The sequence below is a fragment of the Amblyomma mixtum genome, chromosome 5, assembly GCF_055824585.1.
Source record: "Amblyomma mixtum isolate Tamu chromosome 5, ASM5582458v1, whole genome shotgun sequence".
In the NCBI taxonomy this organism is placed as follows: domain Eukaryota; kingdom Metazoa; phylum Arthropoda; class Arachnida; order Ixodida; family Ixodidae; genus Amblyomma; species Amblyomma mixtum.
Genome location: NC_143016.1, coordinates 186,298,640 through 186,325,152, shown reverse-complemented (window position 1 = coordinate 186,325,152; position 26,513 = coordinate 186,298,640). Strand labels below are relative to the sequence as shown.

The window sequence follows — 26,513 nt, the reverse complement described above, 5'->3', positions numbered from 1 at the left end:
CTACTGCCAGTATATCAGCATCAGGGACAAAAAGTGATAGTGGTTGTTGACACCAAAGCTCAACTTTGCAATTGTGAAAGCCTGAACAATTTGCCAAATTGCTAGAGACGAGCCTGCTGACTATTTTTGCTTTGGTAAGAACGTTACTCATTATTATCTACACCTTGACATGCAGTAACCAGCGGTTCGCATACACTCTGGCTCAATCGTATCTGATGGTTCTTTGAAAAGGAGAAAGCTTTCCGTGCAAAGTAGGATAACTGCGGTGCCAGTATAGCCAGAACATATTCATGAGGGCCTGCAAGAAGTGTTATATCACCCTGCGTAAAAATCGCAGACATAATAACAAAATTCACGCCACCAACAGGAATGCAGTGAAGTAGCCACATGTGCTATGGGGAAGACCCAGTGTACTTTAAAAAGTACACCTCTGTAACCTCTGGAAGGAATAAAGCAATCGTGAAGAAATTTCAGCAATCTCTTTTTCTTTATACGAGAGTATTATGTGCTAAAAGGGAAGAAAATCCCTCTGTTAGATTTTTCTTGGTCCCTTATGGGTTAAACGGCTGATTATAAAAGCTAAGGACCTCTATCTTTCGCTTCTAGCGTACAGGGACACCCCAGGGCCACTGGGAAAAAGCCCTGCAGAGCTTCTGATGGGCAGGCGGCTGCGCACAATAGTCCCTATCCCTCCAAAGAGCCTTCTGCCCCAGAGGGTGAGCCTCACGGGTGCGGCGTGAGCTGTAGCAGCGTTCCTGCGGGCCGACGGCCCGACGCCGCCTAGGCTTAGCGCGGCGTTCTCCGCCTTGGATTTTCAGACGGGCAGAAAATGTCGAAATCTGGACTTACGGATGTAAAGCGGTTATCCACGGATTTGGCTTGATCAGTAGAAAGCGATGGAGTGCTCCATTTTCTGCTACGTCGAGGTTTTCCGGATGAAATGAGGCGTCGAGGCAGGAGCACTTGCGAAGGGCGTTCTCGTCGTCTGCCGCTGCCAGGGAGTGCACGGAACGGAACGCCACCACCCGTTCGGCGCGATGCGTTGCCCTTTGAACGCAACGCTTTTTGAGGAAAGGAAATGGCGCTGTAATTCTCTATCTCGGTGCACAACTGAGCCGCACCGTACAGGAAAGGAGGAAGTGGAGTGAAAGAAGGGAAACAGGCGGCACTAATGAAGAGGAAAATTGTATTTGAAGAAAGGAAATTACGCAGTAATTGTCTCACATATCTCAGTGGACACCAGTCGAAAATTGTATTTGAGGAAGGAAATTGCGCAGTAACTGTCTCACATATTTCGGTGGACACCCGCCAAAAATCTCGCGCAGTGCCGTCACGACCACTTCGACCAATCTGAAACGCGGACAAATTTGCTAACACGTCTTAGTCACGACAGTATCAGCCATTAAAACTTTCGCCTTAAAAAATTGGAGGGGGATTAGCGTTGGTTAAGCCTGGTAGGTTCCGAAAGCAAAAGCGCAGCGCCCTCCAACTCAAGGAACGCAGTGCGCCGCGTCTACAAGTCACGCGTCGCTACCGGCCGCCGCTGCGCGACGACTCAAAGCGTCTTCGGTAATTTTATATGTTAAGGCGGCAGCCTTTAATGCCTCATCGTTGTAAGCAGGAGCTGTCGACAGAAATGTCACGCTTTTCAATTGGTCGAAACGGTCTTGACGTCACAGTGCGCGAATTTCAAACGGGGCCAATTGTACTTTGGCTACTAACCATTCAACCAATTAAAGGAATCGTATAGTGATGCTCCAAGTAAGTTTGACTGAGTTTAGTTAATTGCTTACTTACCCAATTAGTCTAATTAACCTTTCTAGTCAGACCAGATAAATAAATAAAACCGAGTAAGAAATTTGCCGAGCTTGAGAATCGAACCCCGGTCTCCGGAGTGCGAGTCGAGCACGCTACCACTCCGCCATGCCAGCTCGATGGTTTCGAATGAACAAAGGTGCGTCTAGTGAATACGGTGTCTTCGTTTACTCCCATCTTCCTCCCTTCCCGTTACGGCGAGGTTTAGGTGTCCACCGAGATATGACAGACATACATTTCCTTTCCTCAAAAACCAATTTACCGACAAGCAAGGCGTATTTGTCCGCGTTTCAGATTGGTCCAAATTGTCGTGACGTCACCGCGCGCGAATTTTGACGGGTGTCCACCGAAATTTGTGAGACAGTTACTGCGCAACTTCCTTTCCTCAAATAAAATTTTCATTTTCTTCATTACGGCTCCTCTTTCTTCTTTCACTCACACTTCCTCCCTTCCTGTACGGTGCGGCTCAGGTGTCCACCGAGATGACAGAGAATTACAGCCCCATTTCCTTTCCTCAAAAAGCGTTGCGTTCAAAGGGCAACGCATCGCGCCGAACAGGTGGTGGCGTTCCTTGGACTCCGTGGCAGCGCTACAACACGCTGTCGCGTTCCACTCCTAAAGGCGAAGCTTAAGCGTCATTAATTGGCAGTTAATTAATGCACCAACAAAATGTGCAATGAATAATCGCGTGGCAGAATGCAGCACTCAGGCTTTCGCCTTTCACCAGTTTAGCCGCTAAAGTTCCTCGTAATTTCGAAGCATATTGCTAGAGCTACCACTCACGCCGTCGGCGTGGGACCCCTAGACGTCACACCACGTGACACCGTGACGTCACACCACGTGACATCGGATGAGAGAGGCAGCCTCCACCTCGCGCCGTCGCCGTGGGACCCCTAGCCGTCACGCCACGTGACACCGTGACGTCGTCGTGACGATGCCATCGCACAGACGCCGGAATGTCCTCGAGCGGCATTCCCGCGCATTTCGAACGCGCGTTCACACTCGGTGTAGGTGAAACGCTCGCTCCACCGGGCAGGCGGACGCGGCTTCCGTGGCAATCCAGGCGCCCACCCAACGCGCGTCTCGGGGTTAGTCGGCGTTCCGCTGTAGCCATGCCGTTGTCTTCCCCCACGACGAAGGCTTCTAGTGGTTGTATTAAAATGACCAAGTATGCAACCAAGGAAAGCCATGTATTACCAAGCCTAGCCACCAATATGCTTCGCATCTGACTAGGCTTAACCTTAGCTAAGCCTCAGCCATAATTTTTTTTGTTTTTGATGTTGTCGCGACTAAGAGAAAGAAAACAATCTACAGCAGGTATGACGTCACAGCGGCAGTAGCGCCACAGGTGCGCAGTGCGGCAAACCAATACAAGTCTTTCTAGGAGGTATTGGGCAAACACACGCAACTGCAGCCGGGCTCTCTGAAGGAGCGAAGGTGCGGCCTGATCTCGGTGCATAGAACCGACAACACACTTCCTCACCAGAGCAGAGTATCTGGGGTGGTATTCTGCCGGTGTCGCCTTTTGCGACATGTCGTATATGGGCGGGGCCTAAAAGAGTGCTTACAGATGCTCGAAGAAACGGAAAAAGCCGCCGGCACTTTCGTCTGCGGTGCATTCATTCACTCCGAGAAGCGACAATTTACCACTGCTGATTCACTAGCAGCAGTAGTTTCGTATCTTTTATAGAAAGAATATTTGCCATCACATGACGTCTAATGTCCAAAAAAACATATGAAAATTTAATATAAACTCGCTTTACTTCATTTAAGTCTATAAAACACCGCGAAAAAGCTCCAAAGCTATTTTTCTTTCGTTCCGGACGGTTGTGCTAGGTTTCGGCTGCGTTTCGGGCAGTTGCAGACGGTAGCAGTGTAGCTGGAGGTCCCATTAGGCTTGCGCGCTCCTGAATCGAGAGCGTATCTAAAAAACTAGGCTGAATTGCAGCTTAAACTTTATCGTCGAAGCAAGGTAAGTCATAGCGAAAAGTAACAACACCAGTAGTTGCCGGTAAACATGCCGACCGGAATCGCAAGGACTGCTGAACTGGCTGAAGCGGGCGGCTCTCGCTTGAAAGGACGTCGCCATGTTTTCACGCTAAGGGCGCAAAAGCCGCAACTGCCGATTGCGTTCGTACGCTAACGGTAGCCCGTCGCCCGCGCGAATCGCTTCAGCGCATTCCGTTGTTTGACTAAGCGTAGTAAATTGGGGCGACGTCACGATGACGTAGCAGGAAGGCGGGTCCGTGTCGTCACGCCGCCGTCACCGCGGCTCGAGCCAATCAGCGAAGAGCGAATGCGACATGTCGCAAAAGGCAACACCGGGAGAATACCACCCCTGTTACGCTTCGGCGAGCGCGGCTTCGGCCGCTTATCTGTTTATTGAGCAGCGTCCGTTCCGGCGGACGCAGGTGTTGCTGCGACGCGCGTCTTTTCTTTCCTTTTTCTCTTTCCTCTGATCTTTGACTCTCCTCTATCTGCACGAGGCAGCGGTGGTGGCTCGGCTTGAGCCAGTAGGCAGGCCCGTGCAATTTCCTTTTCACCCTTCTCTCAGTCACAACAACACCAGAGCAGGATTTGGCCACCCTGGTGTAGTACTTGGCCGCAACCTTCTACGAACAACCCAATTAACCCTAGGCCCTTAGTCCCCAGTGGCTGCGGAGCAGCTGGTCGGGGTGGCGGTCAGACCTGTAACGCAGCGGACGGTGCTAAGAATCATTGACTCCGGACAGGCGGCCATTGGAAACTGAACCTAGCAACGTTTAACGTAAGAACCTGATCCAGTGAGGCTAGTTTAGCAGGGCTATTGGAGGGATTAGCTAGTATTAATTGGGATGTCATAGGGCTTAGTGAGGTTAGGAGGACAGATGAGGCGTATACAGTACTAAAGGGCGGGCACGTACTGTGCTATCGTGGATTAGCAGATAGACGAGAACTAGGCGTGGGATTCCTCATCAATCAGGATATAGCTGGCAACATAGAGGAGTTTTATAGCATTAACGAGAGGGTGGAAGCTATCGTAATTAGGCTTAATAAAAGGTATAAGCTGAAGGTGGTTCAGACCTACGCGCCCACATCAAGCCATGATGACCAGATCGTTGAAACCTTCTACGAAGACGTGGAATTGGCGATCACCAAAGTAAAATCACAGTACACTATACTGATGGGCGACTTCAATGCGAAGGTAGGCAAGAAGAAAGCTGGAGACAAGGTCGTAGGTGACTATGGCATAGGTTCTAGGAATAGCAGGGGAGAGTTATTAGTAGAGTTCATAGAAATAGCCGGGGAGAGTTATTAGTAGAGTTCGCAGATAGAAATAATTTACGGATCATGAATACCTTCTTCCGCAAACGAGCCAACACGAAGTGGACGTGGAAGAGCCCCAATGGTGAGACTAAAAATGAAGTAGACTTCATAATGTGCGCCCAGCTTGGCATCATAGAGGATGTGGAGGTCCTCGGAAAGGTCCGTTGTAGCGACCACAGATGGTAAGGTCTCCTATTAGTTTAAATTTGAAGAGGGAACGGAGGAAACTAGTGAAGCAAAAGGCTATTAACGAGTTAGCGTTAAGAGGGAAGGTAGAGGAATTCAGAACGTCGCTGCAGAACAAATTTTCCGCTTTAACTGAAGATGACGGCCGTAATGTTGAAACAATGACCAATCGTCTCACAGATATCATAACGGAGTGCGCCGTAGAAGTAGGCGGTAGGATGGTTCGACAGGACACCGGGAAGCTATCTCTGGAGACTAAGGATCTGACTAAGAAACGGCAAAGCATGAGGACGCCTAACTCCATAGATAGAATAGAGCTAGTAAAGCTGTCGAAGTTAATAAATAAGCGCAAGGTAGCCGACATCAGGAAGTTTAACATGGAGAAAATCGAGCATGCTCTAAATAGCGGAGGTAGCCTAAAAGCAGCGAAGAGAAAACTAAGCATAGGTAAAAACGAGATGCATGCGATTTGAGACAAAGAGGGTGTTGTGAACCGAATGCGCTACTGACACGTGCCGTGCTTCACAGTCCGTACCGCCCTTTCCGCCAGACCGTTGGACTGTGGTTTGTAGGGAGCGGTCCGCATATGACTGATGCCATTGCGCTTCATATATGCCCTGAACTCCTCGCTAGTAAACTGCGGCCCGTTGTCCGTCACAAGGGTCATCGGCAAGCCGAATCGGCTGAACATAGTCTGCAGTGCTTCAATTGTTTTTCCCGAGCTGGCTGTCTTCATTAGAGTGACCTCGATCCATTTGGTATGAGAATCTACCACAATCATCAGCATGTGACCTTCCACAGGACCTGCAAAATCAACATGAATTCTAGACCACGGCTCCGCTGTTTCTGGCCAAGGCACGGGTTGTCGTGCAGGGGGCATGCTGCCCCATTCTATACACGTTGGACATGCGCTAGCCAGCTTCTCAATGTCTTGATCGAGTCCTGGGTACCAGAATACAGAACGGGCCAATCTCTTCATAGCCGCTACTCCTTGATGAGCATCATGCAACATACGCAGCATTGGTAGCCGCGCACTCCTCGGAATTACCGCTCGATGGCCCCAGTACACAATTCCATGGCTGGACGTCAGTTCGTCCTTCCTGTGCATGTATGCGCGTAAAGGCTCCTGAGCAGGCTGCAAGTATCGTGGCCAGCCGTTCTTAATGTAATCGCGGACTTGTGCGAGTTGGCTATCGTCCGCAGTCATCGTAGCCAGATCGCTCGCCGACAGCGGACCGGAGTCCAAGTGATCGGTTAGAAGGACGTACTCACTAGCGTCCTCTTCTGCAGCCTTAGCGTCATGCGCCTGCCGTACAGGCAAACGGCTGAGGGTGTCCGCCGGAATTAACGCCTTCCCTGGCTTAAACTCTATCTTGTAGTTGTAGGCGCTTAGCAGGAGTGACCAACGCTGAATCCGTGCAGCGGGCATGGCTGGAACGGGCTTAACAGGGCTGAAAAGGCCGAGGAGGGGCCTGTGATCTGTGACGAGCGTGAACTGATTCCCGAGTAGATATTCCCGGAACTTTGTAACACCGAAGACCACAGCCAATGCCTCTCTTTCGATTTGCGCGTAATTCCGCTCAGCCGGTGACAGAGTTCGTGATCGGAACCCGATTGGTAGATCTTGCCCATTTACTCTGTGATATAGCACTGCGCCAACGCCACACGAGGATGCATCGGTTTCCAAGATAAGGGGCTTATTTGGATCGTAATGCACCAAAAACTTTGCCTCTTGTAGCAGCCGCTGGGTTAATCGGAAAGCGTTATCTTGTCTCACTCCCCACTGCCAGCGTGCGTTCTTTCTTAGCAGTTCATAAAGCGGCTCCAAAACAGTAGCCAAGTTTCCCAGAAATGCGTGGTAATAGGTTACGAAGCCAAAGAATGCTCGCAGTTCCGCAACACAGTTTGGCTTCGGCATCTTTGTTATCGCGGCCATGTTGTCTGTCTTAGGTAACAATCCGTCCGCACTTATACGATGTCCCAGAAATTCAACTTCTGGTTGCCTGAACTTACATTTCTGCGGATGCAACTTGACACCGTGCTGCCGGAAACGTTCGAAAACTTGACGCAGCGTCTCCGAGTTCCCTCGTTTCTCCGCGATTACCACATCGTCCAGGTAAACTTGAACGCCCGGAATGCCTTGCAGGATGCCTTCCATACGTCTCTGAAAAATAGCAGGGGCGGAGGCCACACCAAAAGGAAGTCGATTAAAGCAAAACAGGCCTTTCTGAGTGTTTACGACCAAGAGCTTCCTGGTTTCCTCGTCGAGTGGCAACTGATTGTACGCATCTTTCAAGTCGATGGTGCTGAACACTTCACCTCCGTTTAGGTTAGCAAAAATATCCCGTATTTTTGGCAATGGGTACTGCTCTGTGACACATGCAGCATTCGCGGTCACTTTGAAATCGCCACATAATCGAATGGAGTCATTCTTCTTGATAACGGGAACGAGAGGCGTGGCCCAGTCCGCGCTGTCGATAGGCGATAGAATGCCTTCTTTAACAAGCCGGTCTATTTCCTTAGACACTTGCTCTCGCATTGCATATGGCACAGAACGAGCTTTGCAGAATCGCGGCTGCGCATTTTCATGCAACCGCAAATGAACTGCGGGACCACCAATGCGTCCTAGGCCTGGTGTAAACAGATCGCTAAACTCTTCTAACAGCGCGCTAACCGAAGCTTGATGTGGAAAATTCCTCTCACCCGTACTTGCCTCGCCGACAATGCTCAGGACAGCCCTTCCGTTGCGTTCAAATGCGCTGATAACGTCGCGTCCGCACAAGTTCGGACCGTCACACTGCAGCACGGTTAGCTTCGCTTCCAGAGTTTTACCCGAGTACGAGACAGGAAGCCGGAGCTCCCCCTTCACGGGAAGCTTGCCAAGAAAGCAGGACAACTGCAAAGACGTCTCGCGGAGCGCAGGCCAGGCGTGCCGATGCTTGCAGTATGTCCCCCACGTAATTATGGAGACCGGTGAACCGGTGTCTACTTGCATCTTCAGCGGAATTCCACTCCAGTCGAAGGTGCGAACCACGGGCTTGACCAGGTTAACAGACGCAGTGTACACATTTAGCAGACAAAGCTCGCTGTCACTCTCTGCAGGATGCTCTTCGCAATGTGCCACTCCTGGTTGTTGCAGTACACACATCTTCGCTAGATGCCCTTTTCGCCGGCAGCGAAAACACTCCGCCCGGCGAAACTTGCATTTCGCTGCTCTGTGCCCAGTGCTACCGCAGCACGAACAAACAACACCATCGCTCGGTCTAGGTGAAGTATGCAGGCGAGTCTTCTGGTAATGCGGTGGACCCTGCAGCTTGCTCTTCACAGCGTGAACGTTGCCTTGACCCTTTGTCTTATCCATGTGATCCACGTTGAGGGCTGCCATCTCTGCCGCTAAAGCTGCCTCCTCTGCTTCTTTGAGTGTCAGCGACGATTTTGACAGGAGTGCTCGCTGAACTCCAGCGTCACGCAGGCCGCAAACTAGTCTGTCTCGTAGCATCCTGTCCCTTGACTCACCGAAGTTGCAACCGCAGGCCATCTTCCGAATAGCGACAATGAAGTCCTTCGTTGTTTCGTCAGGACGCTGATACCTGGTGAAGAACTTGTAAGACTCCGCTATTTCATTGCCCTGCGGCGCAAACTGCTCAGTCAGTAGCTCGACCAGCTTCTCGTAGGTAAGCTCTTGAATCTTGGCCGGCGCGCAACGCCCCGTTATTCTGCCGACTGTTGCTGTACTTAAAGCTGCCGTTAGAAGCGCCCGTCGCTTCTTCGAATCATCGATTCCGTAGGCTTCAAAATAGGACTCCAGACGTACTTGGTATGCTTCCCAACTATCTTCCACTTCGTCGAAACCCGGCGGTCCAACGTTGGCTGCCATGGAGCATTCAGTGCCCGGCGGTGGGCCGCTCGTCGCCACTGTAGTGAATCGACAAGTGGTTGGCGAAGAAGAAGGAACGAGCTTTATTAGCGGTTAGTAGTTTTATAGCCTCTTGGCTAGTGACGTCACCGGCAGAAGGCAAACGTAGCAGGGGGCGGCAGAAAATTAGGTGGACGGATGAGATTAAGAAATTTGCGGGAATATGGGGGCCGCGGCTGGCGCAGGACAGGGTTAACTGGAGAGACATGGGAGAGGCCTTTGCCCTGCAGTGGGCGTAGTCAGGCTGATGATGATGATGAATCTACAGCTGGTATGACGTCACAGCGGCAGTGGCGCCACAGGTGTGCGGCGGGCCACAGGTGCGCGGCGCGGCGTAACTGGAGCCGGGCTATCTTAATATCTGACGGAGCGAGTTGGTCGCCCATATTCACTCCGGTAAAGGTCGAACGTAACTGCGGCCGAGTCACGCAAAGGCTTGAAAGTGCGAGTAGCATTGCTTTCGCAATAAAATTGGCGGGGCTTAGCTTTGGTTAAGCCTGGTAGGTTGCGAAAGCAAATGCGCAGCTCCTCCAACAAAAGGAACGCAGTGCGCCGCGTCTATCGGTCGCGCGTGGCTACCGGCCGCCGCTGCGCGACGACTCAAAGCGTCTTCGGTAATTTTTTATATTTTGTTTTATTGCGAAAACAATCCTACGCCTGGTTTTGAGCCGTCAGCGTGGTCCCGGCGGTAACCACGTTCGACCTTTAGACGGGCCACATAGTGACGTCACACCGAGCAGAGGAATAACGAGACCAGCTCAGCTCGTCGGCGCGCTCCCAGGGTAACCACGGCGCGCCGCGCATCTGCTGCGCGCCGCAGCCGCGAGGAGGCGCTCGCTGCGGTGACGTCATACCAAGCGGAGAGAAAACTGGAGACCAGCTGGGCTCGTCACCGCAGTCCACGGTGTAAGAAGTAGCTACTTCTTACACCGTGCCGCAGTCCTAGGGTTACCACGCCGCTGCTGCTCTCTCTCTCTCCTTTACTTTCTCTCTCTGAGAGAGCATTACGTGTGGATTTGCATATATAAGGTGTTTCGACCAAGGCCTTGTTTGCTTTCGCAACCTACCGGGCTTAACCAAGCTAAGCCTCTGCAAATTTTTATGATGTTGTTGCGACTGAGAGAAAGAAAACACAATCTACAGCTGGTATGACGTCACAGCGGAAGTAGCGCCACAGGTGCGCAGCGCGGCATACACCGTAACTGCAGCCGGGCTCTCTGATGGAGCGAGTTGGTCACCTATAATCCGCACCTTTAGTGAATTGCAAGGAGTCATGGGAGGTTTTGCTACGCAGCCAGGACTTCCAAGAACAAAAAGAGACCATCAGATATGCCTTCGAAGCCGCCCAGTCCCAGGGGATCTCGGCCGTCTGACAAGGACGGGATGGCGAGGCCGCCGTCCTGATTATCTGATATAATAAAGTTTGTCTAAGCCTAAGCCTAAGCGTAGTCTACGGCTGGTATGACGTCAAAGCGGCAGTAGCGCCACAGGTGCGCGGCGCGGCGTAACTGCCGCCGGGCTATCTGAAGGAGCGAGTTGGTCGCCCATATTCACTCCGCTAAAGGTCAAACGTAACTGCGACCGGGTCACGCGAAGGCTTGAAAGTGCTAGTAGTACTGCTTTCGCAATAAAAACGAAATACAGTTGTCGCCATCACCGGCCGATTTCGCGAGTAAACTGTAGCGCATCGACGCATTTTTTAGAGCGCAGCTCTTTGGCGCCCACTTCTGCGCTTTCCGGCGTCGCCGTCGCCCGTTATAACCAGCAGCGGACACCTTAGTCGCGCTTTAAGCTGCGAAACCAATGGAGCGGGAGCTTGGAAACCAGAGGACAGGTGCATAACTGCCCTCTTGGAACAGTGGACACCTCAATCATGCTTTAAGCTGCGTGGTGGTAAGATTGGTAAATTGGTTTTTGTAGCTTGAGCTAACTGCCCGAGGTTGAGCGGTTTTACGTGGCTCCTGGAGAGCCATGCTGCGCATGCGCGAGGAGCAAGTGACGTCACTAGGCACAGCTGGCGTGCCTCGCCGCGCGGGCTCGCGTTCCTTCCTTAGAATGATCGGAGTACAAAAATTCGCTGTGGCTTAGCTTGGTTAAGCCCGGTAATTGCGAAAGCAATATCCGTACCTACGCCATGGTTCAGCTGGTAGTGTAGCTGGTGGTGGTGCTTGTGGTTAGACTTGTGCTGATGTATCGGTTATACAATTCAATCCAATGTAATGTAATGTAATCTAATGTAATCTAATCTCATCTAATCTAATTTAATATAATCTAATGTAATCTAATCTAATCTAACCTAATGTAATGCAATCTAATTTTATCTAATGTAATCTAATCCAATCAAATCCAAGCCAATCAAATCAAATCCAATCAAATCAAATCTAATCTAATGTAATCTAATATAATCCAATCTAATCTAAGGCCGCCGGTGGTGGCACCACCACTACACGCAGAGGGCGCGAGATGGTTGCCCAGCTCTTCGGCGTGACGTCACACAGGTCATGCGAAAGGTAATTTCATGTGCACCGCCGTCGCACGGCAAAGGCTTAAAAGTGCAAGTAGTAAAGCTTTCGCTTTAAAACGTTGACAACGCCAACTGTAATGGAGTATCTGTTCTCGCTTCCGCGAACGCGGCTCCGGCCGCTTATCTGTTTTATGCGAAGCATATTAACGTAGGTTTCGGGCCTTCGCGCGACGCCCGGCGGTGGCCACTATTGACCCTGAAGTGGGGTCACGTGACATGACGTCACGTGATGACGTCACACCGGCTGCAGATGGGGCCTCATACAATACCTCCTAGAAAGACTTGAGGCCTGCGCGCTGCGCGAGTGACGTCACATCCAGTAGGCGGATGGCCGCGTCGCTCGCTTCCTCCGCCGCGCTTGGTGTCGCTTTTTTAGGATGGTTTAGTCCCTCTCTATCGACCGCTGTATTAAGCGCGAGTGCGACCGCTTTACAAGCGTACAAAAAGATAGGCGTGCGCTCATTTATAAAGAAAGGAAGAGCCTGCTGTGAAATAACTAGGGGCCTGGTCAGCTGCAGTGCACTTTTTAGAGAAGTAAGATTGACAAACTACTCTAGGTGAGTGAATAACTGATACAAAACGCGATAATTCTGCAGTGCAGTTGTTTCGCTTCGCTGGCTTCGGCTTCAGCGGCGTGCGTCACGTGAATTCGGTATGATGGAGGCAACAGCAACTCGATCGTCACCTTCATGCAAAACTGTGTAATGGTGCCTATTGCAGCGTTCTACAATTACTGCTGCCATGGGGAGTTTATTGTTTGCTGAATATTCAAGAATGAGGCAAAATTTAGTCGTCAACCAAAAGACAAATTTCGGTTTATTGGTCATGGGCATGCAAAGGCGTTATAAATAAATGTAAGGCAATATAATATACATACAGTAAACAGAACTAATGAAGCATCAAGGTAACAAAATTGAACTGCCAGGTAGTAACCACAGATTTGTAAAACAAACATACCCTTTAAATATTAAAACATAAATTGTACTCATGGTCACACTTAAGACTTAGACCATGTCACATACAGTAGAACAGGTCACTGCAACAAACATCAAGGAAACGAAGGCAGTCATGGTTCGCAGTCCAAAATAACACAAAACGTTTAGCAACATACGGTTAAGCACAAAACATATATGATGAAAAACAATTGCAATCGACTAGAATGAGGAACTTGGTTACTTCACATAATATGGCACTGCGAGAACAAATCAAAGCAATAAACACTCCACATAAAAACAAGCACATGCTCCTCTCTTGTTTTGGAACACTGTGGTGTGGACAGGTACGATCGGTACGAATATTGAAGGCACAGCGCTAGGGTCCAGTCGTGGCACCGGCAAAGTGGTCTCGATAACCTTTCCAGTCCTTGGGTCATGATAGACTGTTTTTTTTTTAATAAAGCTCTCATGGAAGTGCAGCGCACAGACCTGCAAAAACGAAAACAGGGGACTGTACCACAAAAAGATATCACAGTGTCTCCGAAAGGACACTAATTATGTATACGTGCTCAAGGTAGTTTTTTTGTTTTTGGTATTGGCAGATTCTTTCCTGATGCAAGCACAGGCTGAACGAACACTTTTCGCAGCAAACACATGGTATTTGGTGTTTAACGTCCCAAAGCAGCTCAGGCTATGAAAGACGCCGTAGTGGAGGACTCCGGATAATTTCGACCATCCAGGGTTCTTTAACGTGCACGCGTCTGTCGACACTCCTGCCGACGCGTCTGTCGACACTCCTGCCGACGCGTCTGTCGACACGGCTACCGACGAGTCTGTCGAAATTCCTGCCGACCGTCTGTCGAAATTCCTGCCGACGCGTCTGTCGAAATTCCTGCCGACGCGTCTGTCGACACTCCTGCCAACGCGTCTGCTAACGACAGTATGAGGCATTAAAGGCTTTCGCCTTAATATGAACACGAAAGAATTTCGCTTGTCAGCCGTAGGAAGCATTCTGATAGTCGCCTCGACCTTCTATGCGGCACAACGGATTCTATGCCTAACGCTCAATATGCTCGCACTGACAATGAACTTTGCGCAGCGTAAAAGCGGGCATGAAGGTACACAACAAGCTAATTAAAGCAGTTCTTACCCTTGAAGAAGCTGTAACTTGGTAGTCCTTGCGTGGTATTGCACGCAGCCAGTTGTTCCGCTGGGCATCGTCCTTCGGAAATCAGAAGACTTGAATTTTCGAGTCTTCGTCGTAGTTTCCCCGGCATTTCGGCACACAGCACTTGTAAGGCATGCTGATAGCCGCACTTCACTCCTTGACAACCACCACGCGCGCCGATCATGCGCAGGAACGCGCACCCAGTGCAGAAACACAGAACAACGCCAGAACGATGCACGCAACGGCAGGCTTCCTGCCGCTGGTCCGCGCGCGCCGACTGCGGGGTTCGTCGGTTCGTTTCGTGCGCGCGCGCCTCCCGACTCTCGAAGAGACGATCGCCTACAGGAAATGACGTTGGTCACGTGACATTTGGGAGCGCGCAGGCCTGAAGTCTTTCTAGGAGGTATTGCCTCATATCGCGTCGTCGGTCGCCTCCCGGCGGTGGCCACCATTGACCTTGAAGTGAGATCACATGATGTGACGTCACGTGATGACGTCACACCGGCTGCAGATGGGGCCTCATATCGCGCCGTCGGTCGTCGCCCGGCGGAGGCCTCCACGCTTCGGTTCGCGCCGTCGCGCGCGACGCGGCGGCGGCGCCACCATCGCTGCATCACGTGATTTGTGACGTCACGCCAGGGATGAAGCGGCGCGCGCCCGCCGTCGCGTCGGTCTCTGTGCCCGCAACCGCGCCAGCGTCTTTGCGCCGGGCGTGTATGCGGTCAAGATGCCTCCAAACGCTAAGGACGTTAATAATAGGAATGCAAAACGAAGGCTGCAGCGTGCTACGGAAACCGATGAAGAACGCGAAGAACGCCTAGCCAAGCGGCGCGCTCAATATGCGGCTCGACGACAACGCTCCGAGGGTGTAAAAAAATATTTACAAAAATACAGAAAAAAATACATATGCTCTGTGTATATGCATATACACTGAGGCAGCTGCTTAACATGCTTCGCATCCACTGGGCTTAACCTTGATAAGCCTCCAATATTCTTTTTTGAGCAGCGTCCGCTCCGGCGGACGCAGTTGTTGCTGCGACAGGCGTCTTTTCTTTCCTTTTTCTCTTTCCTCTGACCTTAACTCTCCTCTGTCTGCACGTGGCAGCGGTGGTGCCTCGGCTCGAGCCAGTAGCCAGGCCCGTGCAATTTCCTTTTCATCCTTCTCTCAGTCACAACAACACAACACGGCTATGAACACAACGAACACCGACAGCCTATGGCTTGAGCGCCGTGTTTCTGGCACAACCTTGTCAATGCCTGCAGCCTACATCTCTATCTCATCATCCCACGTACCTATATATACGCAGGATTCAGGCGTCCACTGACCGAGGGAGCCATTATGCGCACTTCCTTTCCTTAAAATGATCGGAGTGTAGAACGTTGTCAACGCCTACGCCAATGAACACAACACCGACGGTCTATGGCTATGTAAATGTAAATTAGTTTTTGAGGAAAGGAAATGGCACATTATCTGTCTCACATATCTCGGCGGACACCTGAACCGCGCCGTAAGAGAAGTAAGTAAGGTTGGAGCGTAAGAAGAACGAGAGAAAGAGGTGCCGTAGTGGAGGTCTTGGAGGTCTCCGGAATAATTTCGACCACCTGGGGATCTTTAACGAGCACTGACATCGCACAGCACACGGGCGCCTCTTGCGTTTCGTCTCCATCGAAACCCGGCCGCCGCGGTCGGGTTCGAACGCTCCAGCACTGAGTTTTGGCACAACGTTGTCAATGCCAATGCTTGCAGCGCACACCTGTCACTACCGCCGCTTAGCTTAAAGAACGGTTGAGGTGTCCACTGTTGCAAAAGGGCAGTTATGCGCCTTCCCTCTGGTTCAGGTGTCCACCGAGATGTGGACACCTCGCCCTCACCTCACACTTCTTATATCCTGGCATAGCAGAGCTAAGCCACTGACAACTTTTGAGGCAAGGAAATGGTGGAGTATGTCCCGCATATCTCGTTGGACACCTTAATCGCGCTGTAGGAAACGCAGGAGGAGGAGGAGTATAAACTTTATTTTCGTCGAGAAATGTATCTGGTGGTGTGGGGTTATAGCCCCATCAAGTGGCCATGAGCCCGTGGCGTTCGGCGACTTCTAGGGCTCTTGTCACAACCCGGATCTGTGTGTCCGAGTCGGAACTGAGCAATGCGGCCTCCCACTGGTCTGGATTCGAGAGCTGCAAGCCTCGAGGGGGGGGGGGGGTGTCCCGAGGGCAAGCCCAGAGTATGTGGGATAGAGTGGCATGTTGGCCACACAGTTGACAGGAAGGGGAGTAGACCGCAGGGTATATGCGGGCATATATCGCGGGGTTGGGGAAGGTGTTCGTTTGGAGTTGACTCCACGCAACTTCTTGCGGTTTGGTGAGAGAACTATGTGCGGGGGGATATAGAAGTCTACCTAAGCGCTAGTGCATGGTTATGTCATGAAATGTGACCATACGATCTCTCGCCGTCCGCAGGACGGGAGACACCACAACCCGGTCGACGAATCCTCGGGCATAATTGTGGGCCGCCTCGTTTCCTGGATGCGACGAGTGCGCAGGGACCCAGATCAATCGGATCGGGCGGAGTTGAAGTTTGGTGGAGTGGAGGAGAGAGAGGGTGACAGGGGAGACCCGGCCTTTGGCGAAACTGCGAATCGCCGATTTAGAGTCGCTGAAGATGGTTTCTGCAGAGCTGGAGACCATCGCCAAGGCTATGGCCGCCTCCTGGGCCTCTTCAGGCGATCTGACGGGAATGGAGCACGCAACTAGCGGCCGTACACAGTAGTTTACAACCGCGAGCGAAAAAGCTTCGCGGTCGGGGTATTCGGCGGCGTCGACATAGACTGCTGTCCGATCTGTTGCATATTTTTGTGCAGAGACTTAGCCCTGTGCTTGCGGCGAGCGACATGATACTCTGGGTGCATATTTTTAGGAAGAGGGGTAACGATAAGGTTACTGTGGGTATGTTGTGGAAGCTGGACCCTGTCGGGTGCGGTTGTTTCGAAGAGTATTCCAGGCTTGTCGAGTATGTGACGTCCCGTGGAGGTGTGAGTGAGACGCTCGTACTGAGAAGTGAGAGGAGCTTCCGAGAGCTCCGTCACAGTGTTGTAGACCCCTAATGCCAGTAGTTTATACGTGAGGGTCCGGTGGGGGAGATGAAGAGCCGCTTTGTATGCCTGTCGAATAAGGCAGTCAACGCGGTCCTGTTCCTGGCAGCTAGGGTAGAGGTAAGGGAGGGTATATGTGAGGCGACTGATAACAAACGCCTGAACAAGACGTCGGAGGTCAGCCTCTCGCATGCCTCTATGTTTATTAGCAATGCGACGAATTAGACGAATGGTCTGCGATACAGAGACTGTAAGTTTAGCTAGAGTGTCGGTGTTTTTCCGATTGCTCTGGATGAGAAGCCCCAATACTCTAATGGTGGATACTTCGCGTATGGGCTGACCACTAGCAGTAATGCAGATGAGAGGATGGCTGTGGAGGCCGGGTTGACCTCGGATGAGCAGCAGCTCGGACTTCTGAGGGGACCACGAGAGGTCGGCTGCGGCTACATGGCGCTCAATGACATCGACCGCTTGTTGAAGTGCGGATTCAACCTCAGCATCGTTGCCTGTTGAAACCCAGAGGGTAATGTCGTCTGCGTATAAGGTATGGGATAGCCGGGGGATAGCGTTTAATTTAGAAGGTAGCGTGAGCAAGGCGACATTGAAAAGAAATGGGGAGAGAACGGATCCCTGGGGGGTGCCATTGCTACCGAGGTTTATAGGGTCTGAGAGGAGAGAGCCAAAGCTAAGTCCAGCTGTACGACCAGAGAGGAAAGTACGTATATACTCGTAGGTACGGTGACCAGGATTTAATAGGGAGAGGTTAGTGAGAATAGCTCCGTGCGAGACGCTGTCAAATGCTTTAGTTAAATCAAGCCCTAGAATAGGCTTTGTGCCCGCTCTGGTAGAGGGGCACAGTATCTCTCGTGAGAGCTGGAGCATAATGTCTTGCGTAGAGAGATTTGAGCGGAAGCCAATCATGGTGCGAGGTAGGAGATGGTTATCTTCAACGTAATTACTGAGACGGTTGAGAATGACGTGATCCTTCAGTTTCCCAGCACAGGAAGTGAGGGAGATGGGACGGAGGTTTTCGAGAGATAGTTGTTTGCCTAGCTTCGGTATGAAAGTCACGCGTGCATGTTTCCATGCTGCGGGGATTATACCCTCTCTCCAGCAATCATTCATAAAGGCAGTGAGGGCCTCAATGGACGGGTCATCTAAATTACGGAGAGTTTTGTTGGAAATGCCGTCCGGTCCCGGGGCAGAGTTAGGACGGAGCTGAGTGAGAGCGAATCTTACCTCAGCTTCCGAAATCTCCTGATCGAGGGCAGGGTTGGCACCGCCCATGTAGGGGGGGAGAGGGTCCGCGGAATCAGTATTGAGATATCGTACACGAAGTTCATCGAGAAGATCCTGGTCTGAGCCGGGGTGTTGATGGACTATGCGGGAAATGCTGTCTCGTTGGGATGTTTTGCAACCGTCTCGGTCTAAAAGGTAACGGAGAAGGTGCCAGGTGCGAGTTAGCCCGAGCTGTCCACGCATGTTGTCACAAACTTGACCCCATTGCCGGGTAGTCAGTGCAATAGTGTGCGCCTCAATCTGTTTGTCTATCTGAGCTACTCTACGCCGAAGCGTTCTATTGTGGCGCTGTTTTTTCCAACGGTTTTGCAGGCTTTCGCGGGCCTGTCATAGGTGGAGGAGACGGCTGTCTGTATTGGATTGATCAGCCGTGATAGGTGATTCTTTAGTAGTAGCAGAGACATCTGCCTGCAGTTTGGAGATCCACTCGTCCAGGTTATTAATCTGGGTAGGGGCGTTCTGAGCACGTAGGGAACGAAACTTGTCCCAATCCGTGATTAAGGTCGGGCGACCTCTCCGGCGGAACGGGGACATGCTGAGGGTGGTCGCGAGGAGATAGTGGTCGCTGCCGAGGGTATTCCCAGTGTTGAGCCACTGATCGAACCGTACGTTTTTGCAGAATGTCAGATCAGGTGAAGTGTCAACAGACACGCTGTTTCCTACGCGGGTGGGAGTGTGAGGGTCAGTAACAAGGGTGAAGCCCAGTTCCTGTGCTCGCAACCACAGAGTGTTACCCTTTCGGTTGGCGGTGCGGTAACCCCAAGCGGGGTGGTGGGCATTGAAATCTCCTACAATGAGGAGACCAGAATGGTGCGCGAGCCTGACCCGGGAAAGAAGGGTGGTGAAGTCGCGTCTTCTGTCTTTTGGAGGGCTATAAAGGTTAGAATGAAGAGGCTTTGGTCGCCCCTTTTACGAGGGAGGAGTTCGAGCAAGACGCAGTCTGCGCCAACGTCGTCTAAGGAGTGTTGGACGGCCGTCAGGTTACGTTGAACCAAAATAGCGGTGTCGGGAGTGGTGACATCTAGGGGGGAGTATGGTTTATAGCCAGGTAGTTTCACTGGGCCATGAGTCTCCTGAAGGGCGATGATATCAGGGGGGATGTCGGAATTTTGGACATACTGCTGCAGGTTGCCTCGCTTGCGGCGAAACCCCCTGCAGTTCCATTGCCACACATTAATAAGTAGGTGGCGGGGCGCCATGGTGAAGTGTGGGTGAAGCTAAGATGGGTTGGGCGGTGGGAGCGTGCGGCAAGCGACCGTATGGTTTAACGCGCGTCGTGTGGAGGGCGGCCGTTGCGTCTCCCCTAGCTTCAAGGCCTGTGACGCGTGTTTGGATCTGTTGCATGAGGGTGTTAAGTTGTTGTTGGATTTGCTGCTGCATTTGTTGTTGGAACTGGAGCATTTGCTGTTGGATATGTTGGGAGAACTCAGCAAATTTCGCTTCGAGCTTAGCATCTATTTTAGCCTCTAATTTTTCCTCTAGGCGAGCCTCAAATTCCTCGAGGTCGGCAAAATTAACGTAGCGTTCTGAGCGGGAGGTAGCTATCCTCTTTGAGGGAGGACTAGAGGTAGTATCTTTGGGTTGCGGAGGAGTAGATGGGGGCGCCTGAGGTGAGATGGTAGGAACAGGTTGAAGTGGTAGAGTGGCATTTGTTTGAAGTGGTGGATCGGGTGCAAAGGGTGGACGCTTTAAAGAAACGTTTTCTTGTTGGAGTCTATGATTGCTAGCTTTAAGGGCTGTTATCTCGTCGCGCAGGGCTTGCAGCTCTGAATCACGAGACTGAGATTGCTGAGAGTGAGAAGCCGCAGCTGCCCAGCTCACCTGGTTTTTCGTGGAGGGCTCTCGGTGAGGAGACGACTTGGAGTCCAGGCGTGGGAAGGACCGGGAGCGATTCCGGCTGGAGCGCCAGTAAGAGGAGGAGGAGCGGTTAGAATCCATTTTGGCCGAGGTGTTTCCAGACCCTTGGCGACGGGTCTGGGATCGGGAACGATGGAAGGTGGAGGCACTGTCTGAGTCAGCTTGTTGCTGGCGTTTCAGTACGGCAGCAGACATTTTGTAGCGGCGTTTACACTTGGAGGAACCAGTCTGGTGAGGACCAGAACAAACTACACAAGTGGGGGTGCATTCATGGGCCTCGTCAGGGTCCCAAACTAAGCAGTGAGGACACTTGGAGAGCTTGGGAGAATGGCAAACGTCCTCTCGGTGTCCCGTTTTGCGACAGTTAAGACAGGCTTCCACTTTGTTCTTGAAGATGTAGCAGCGCACAGCACTCCCTGCGTAGGACACTTGGCGGGGGACCTTTGTCCCTGCGAAAGTGATAACAATAGATTGGGTCTTGCCTAAACGGCGGGCGTAGAGAATGCAGTGTTCTGGATTCTGGGGTATCAAGTACTCTATGATTTTCTCCTGGGTCTCATCCACGTATTGGTGGTGAATGATACCTCGGACGTATGCGCCTGGTGGGGCCAAATAGGTGGCAACTGGGTAGCTTGTCGGACCCAGGATGATTTCCTGTAGCTTCGTGTAAGTGATGGCGCGGTCCCGGTTCGGGGTGCTAAAGGTGAGGGTGTTGTGAACGAAATTCACCCGAAGGCGGTCCTCTGCGGTATCGGAGTAAGTCAAACGAAGGCTTGAGGTGATTGCTCTGCGAAGAGCGTTCTCGCCCCAGGCACGCAGATTGAGGCCCCCGCGAGGGCGAATGATGACTTTAAAGTCTTCAAGAGGGAGACGTGGCAGTGACGGTGCACCTCGAGGTAGCTTACGTGACGTGGAGGGAGGTAGCTGCTGGGACGCGGTATGCTGCGCGGACGCGGAAGGCGACTCTGTCAGCGGCGGCTTGGGAGTGCGTTTCGATGAAGAAGCGGTGGAGCCGCGTTCGTAGCAGCGGGCTACGTAGGTCCAGTCCGTGGGTGTATAATCTTGAGCGGCTAGATCCTCCCCCTCTACGGTGACCACTTCCATGCTTGGCGAAGCACTGGGCCCGGCTGCGAAGCAGAGCCTATCGCCAGCGGCGGTAGGCTTAGCGAGGCTGGCGCTGGGCTCGGTGGAAACAAGTGTCCATGCAGGTCACAAAAACGGAGTGACGGTCCCGAAATTGGGCTGGGCAGGTGCCGAGCACCTTCGTGAACTTCGGGAGGCACAATAAAATTCGGCGGAAGGTCAAAAGTCGGTCAAAATAGCAGAAATGTCCGGAGCCCATACGCACACGCGTCTGCACGCCAGGCCAGGAACGCCGACCTCCGCGTAATCCTAGAGTGAGACAATGGGTGCAGGTGGGAGGCTTAGGTTTATGAGGACGGCACCGGAAGGCAACGCGTTTGAAATATACAAAGTGGGGGATGACGGTACCAGAGAAATTTATGAGCTCCGATTGAGCGGATCCCATCATGCGAGCAGCGAGAATATCTGTTTTGAAAGATTCGAGATCATGCATGAGGTCATCAGGAGTGAAGTGGCCACCGACGTTATGGATGATGCCGAGGCATGAGATGGGAGGATGGGGACCATAAGTTTTGATGCTGACAGGCTTACCGTGAAGGTGAAGGTGCGTGATAGAAAGTAGGAAATGGGCGGTGAGAGGAGAATGAGTTTTTAAAAACACAAGGCTTTGGCCTGGCTTGGCCTGAAGGGTGATGTCTGCACTGGTCTTGGAGGAAAGTTGTGCAGCGGAGGTGACTGCGGCCAGCACGTCGTAGAGAGGCAGCTTGGGATTGAGGGTACCAGGAGGGAGTTGGATGCCAACAGTGATGAGCTCGGAGCGGGGTCGGGTGGCGGAAGCAGGCTTACGGCTGGCACCGATGGTGCTCGAGCCGATTTCCGGGGATGGAGTGTCGTCTACCGGGAACGCCGTGTCGTCTACCGGGGACGCCGTGAAGTCCATGTCGGCCGACGAGTCATCAGCCTGAGACGCAATCTACGACGCTGGTGCCGGGCTGCAGGTCTTGGTGTCAGCGGGTAATGTGCCTGGAGTAGGCGCGGCGGCACCGGCGGCGGCGACGAACGCAGGCGGCTGCGACGCGTCTATGGGCCCAAAGGTGTTGGCGTCCCTTAGAGCATGGAGTTGGCTAGCAGTGGACGCTACGGCGACGACGAACGCTGCCGGCTTCGCCGCTGCCGTCGATCCAGAGCTCGCAGCGTCGCTCACAGCGTTGGTTCCGACAGGATTTTGCGCGGTGACGTGGGCGGTTGGAGTAGGCCCCGCGGTGGCAGCATCAGTGGGTCTGGGCTGCAGAGGCTTGGTCAGACGCTGCATTGCAGAGGTGCAGGCGCGGCGCGTTAGGGTTAGCGAGGCGCTACGCCGCTTCAGACTTTTGGAGGCGCTTGGAGGGCCAGCTCGGCAGCGGGCCGTGATGCCGATGGTGTCCACGTGCTTCGGAAGCCTTCCTGAATCGATGGAGAGGAAATCCAGGGGCGGGCAAGGCCCTGGACCAGGCCAGAGACAGGTGAAAGTGGAGCATGATAGGCAGCCAGCTAACCAGGGCGGCGCCACCTAGCGAGATCTTAATATTCAGAACATGTGATTTCATGCAGCCGGTCACATTTGTCTTATAACATGTACTGATTGGTTCAAAGCTTAATTCCTGAACCAAACAATGAAACGTTAGTAACAGAAAGGGTATGGTTATTTTGTACGCGAAGCACATTGTATAAATATAATCTCAGTCAGGAGAAATGGAAGCTAGGTTAACGCTTGGAGTCTGTCCCGTGCGCCGGTGCTGCCTTAGCAATGCAAGAGGAATTCACTGACTGCGCCCTGGAAAATATCACACAAACTTAGGTATGACAAAATAGAGAAAACAATTTTGACTCCGACAAAGAAAAACAAGCAGGGTTCTTCACATTCCTGGAAAAATAAATATGTAATGACACATTCAGCATACGCGCATTGAGATATGTGCCAGTTTGTTTTAACTTCGGCTGAAAAATAAGATTTACAAATCGTTTTTCATTTCTCTCCCTCTCAGCACACCTGTATGTGTGTCCTATTATCCCCTATCAAGAAAATCATAGAATTTCAACCTGTTTAGCAAAGAAGAATGGAGCGAAAAAGCTTTCTCTTAATTTGTGATTCCGGTTTTTACGCCGCCTGCGCCACCGAGGAAAAATGGCCGTGCGCCGCCGCCGCGCCGACGGCGCCGCCGTCGACTAAAAAACGACTACCACGCCGCCGCCGGTCGAAACCGGCACGGCGCACAGACGGACGGACGCGCGCCCGCTCCAGACGGGCCGTAGCTGAACGAGACGTGTGCGGCAAGCGTTCGTGCTCCGACTACGATGACGGCCGTCGACTTGGCGCTGTTACGTCTGCGGCTTGACACGTTGACTCCAGTGGATTTTACTTGTCTGGACGACACACGCCTGTCGTGGCTCCCACCGCTGCAGCACCTAACGCGCCGCCGAGCTGTCGCCGAAATTGTGAACGCTCTGCAAGCTGTGAAGTCGAGAAGCAAACGTTTGGAAGGAGTGGCTTCGCTACACTGCTGGTTGCTGCAGCGGCGCGGCGTTTCTCCGTGGACGTCGTTCCGGTTTCAGACCTCATCGCTGCTACAAGACTTTCCCAGAGTGCTGACGCGTCTGGTGTCTGTGCTTCGGGGCCGTGGCTACGACGTGGCCTTATCGTGGACTGTGGACGGCGGCACCGTTTATGCCTGCCTGCTGACCCAGGACACCGAACGCGAGTTGAACCCCGAGCACCACGTGTCGTACGTAGCTCTGTGGCCGGGCCTGCCTCTCCTGGCCGTACACGCGCCGGAAAAGCGCACTAAGTCCAGTGTGCTGCGCGCTCTGGACGCAGCACTGGGTGGTGAACCTGCTGAGCTGCTGGCTGCGCCTCTTGGAGGACTCGGCGCAACGCTGCGCGCGAGCTTCTCGCATCTCTCCCTGGAGGTCGGGAGTAGCGCTGTCAGCGTCCCAGAAGTGGGAAGACTCGCGGAGCGACCGTTTCCACAGGGAGACGGGGGAGAGCAGCGTCTCGAGGAGTGGAATGCAGCGCTTGCCGCACTGGGATCAAGTCTGTGCCCCGTGGATGACAGCTACTCAATCTCTGACGGAAGAGGCATCTGGGTGCATTTTGAGGGCCCTGGCCTGTTGGAAAAGTTGTGCAAACTTTATGTGAGTGGGGTTGACGCAGTCATCAGCAAGACAATGCTACCAGCTTTTCTTGGAGAACACCACCACGTTGTTGACTACAGCAGTGTGTGACTGTCACTGGATCTCTGTTATGTTTGCCTTACACTGCGCTGCAACATGTGGTATGATGCAATTATGCTCTCATTGTTATCTCAAAATTTGCTGTATGCCTTGTTCGCCAAGTGTTGTCTCTTCGTTGTTGAAATCTTGCACCAACGCAAAATATATACCTCAGCAAAAAAACCTGAATAAATTGACAGTTTTACAAACAAAAGCCGTTCGAGCAATACATAGCCTACATTTCCAGGAACGTACAGAAGAACCTTTTAAGACACTTAAAATACTTTATGTTGCAGATCTGTATAACCACAAATTACTCGCGTGTTATAAAAATACAATACACGGAAAACTCGAATCTTTTTTACCTGTTGTCAACCGGAAAAGGACTGAAAGCGCGTACCCATCGACAACAACCCCCTGGCAAATACAATTTTCATGCACAGACTATGGTCGGTAAAGGGTAAGTTGTACCCTAACTCCGTTAACTGCTTCGATCAACAAGGTATCGCTGTACTGTTGCTAAATGATCGACGCCTCAGTGAACTGTTTTTGTGATCACTATACAGCGCGTCCTACTAAACAGAAGTGCGCAAATTATTCAGTTCATCAATACCATATTATTTTTGCGTAAGAAATGTACTTTTTACTACATCAAGCTACCTCCTCTCATTGTTTACATTTTTTTTCTATGACTACTTGATAGTTTACTCTTTTATGCTTACATTTAGTAAAGTTATGAATTACAATTCGGAGTGCTATCTGCCTTTTTCCATTCATGTGCATCGATGTAGCCTTTATTCATTTATTATTGCAACGTGTGAGTGAGTGAGTGAAGAAACTTTATTTCCGCCAGAAGAAGACCCATGCCTCCCCGGGTCCGCACGCAGGCGTCCGGGGAGGGGCAGCGTCGCAGCTGGAAGACTAGCAACGATATAGTCGCGCAGCTTCTGCTGCCAGGCGGGTAGCGTATCGTTGTATGCTAAGGTCGGCACTTATGAGCATGGTCTCCCATTCCTCTGCATTGTTAATTTTGCCATATCCTGGGGCACTGGGGCATCTCCATAATATGTGTTCGAGTGTAGCGGTACGCCCGCAGAACTCGCACACCTCCGCATCCTCCCTCGTGTCACCTCCTGTCCAGCTCCTCCAGAGCGGGGATGCGAAGTTTCTAGCTTGGAGTCTTCTCCAGTCATAGGCCCCAGCCGAGCTAAGCGATCTATCCGGAGGAGGATAGATCCTTTTGTTCTTTTTCTGATTGTCTGTGATGCTATTAAAGGTGTTGGTTTCCTCTTTAGTGCTGAATTCGTATCAGGTGTCCACGGCTCCCCGGGGTAGAGGAGCGGGCGAGCCTGTGGGCGGCCTCGTTTCCAACCAGACCCGAGTGGGCTGGGGTCCAGATGATTAGAATATTGTGGGCTGGGATAAAGTCTTTTAGATATTTAGCCGCCATTCCGTGGATGCGTCTCTTGCTGTAATTTCTAATTGCGGCTTTGCAACGTGTTCTTTTTGTTTTCCCGTACGTACATACATCCCACGAAACACAAAGTGCTTGTAGAAATCTATAAGTCATCTACACCAAGATGTTTTGACGTCTTATAGAAGCATAGCCAAGATTTTATATAGCCGTCCAAAGTCTTGAAGACCTCCTGTAGCCTACGCTAATGCAACGCTATCTGTCGGCTACAATCCCCAGTAGCACGAGGTGGCGGGCCCATGCGGGTCCGACATGGGCAATGAGGGCTGGTGGCTGCCCGCAGTAAACCCACAGGGGTCCCCCGTGGGTGCAGTGCTGGCACAAAGCGCTGGGGCTGCCCACTTCGTGCCCAAATGGGACCCTCCTCGGCTAGGCATGGGCTTAAACAGACTGGGCAGCCCACCTAGGTCCCACCGCAGATACACGCGGGCTAGGATGCGGGCTCTATTATGGTGAAGCGCGGGCAACCCCAAAAGGGGCTGCCCGTACACCACCATGAGGGAGCCGCAGTGTTTTTGTGTGGGCAAAGAGCTAGTATTCCCGCCTTCAGCCGACATGGGTCCCGCGTAGGAAATACAGGGGCTGAACTATGGGCTTCACAGTGGCGAA

General features: G+C 52.1%; 1 protein-coding gene across 1 annotated transcript; it reads left to right on the top strand.

Annotated features, from left to right (window-relative positions):
* Window positions 1-23,387: 23,387 nt before the first annotated feature.
* LOC149345131 (uncharacterized) lies at window positions 23,388-24,644 on the top strand. Its single transcript, XM_089546453.1, has one exon. It carries the CDS (start codon window positions 23,516-23,518, stop codon window positions 24,440-24,442), a length of 927 nt encoding a protein of 308 aa, XP_089402579.1. The 5' UTR covers window positions 23,388-23,515; the 3' UTR covers window positions 24,443-24,644.
* Window positions 24,645-26,513: the final 1,869 nt, after the last annotated feature.

Coding starts and splice junctions, on each gene's coding strand:
- LOC149345131 (XM_089546453.1), top strand. CDS start 23,516: ATGACGGCCGTCGACTTGGCGCTGTTACGTCTGCGGCTTGACACGTTG.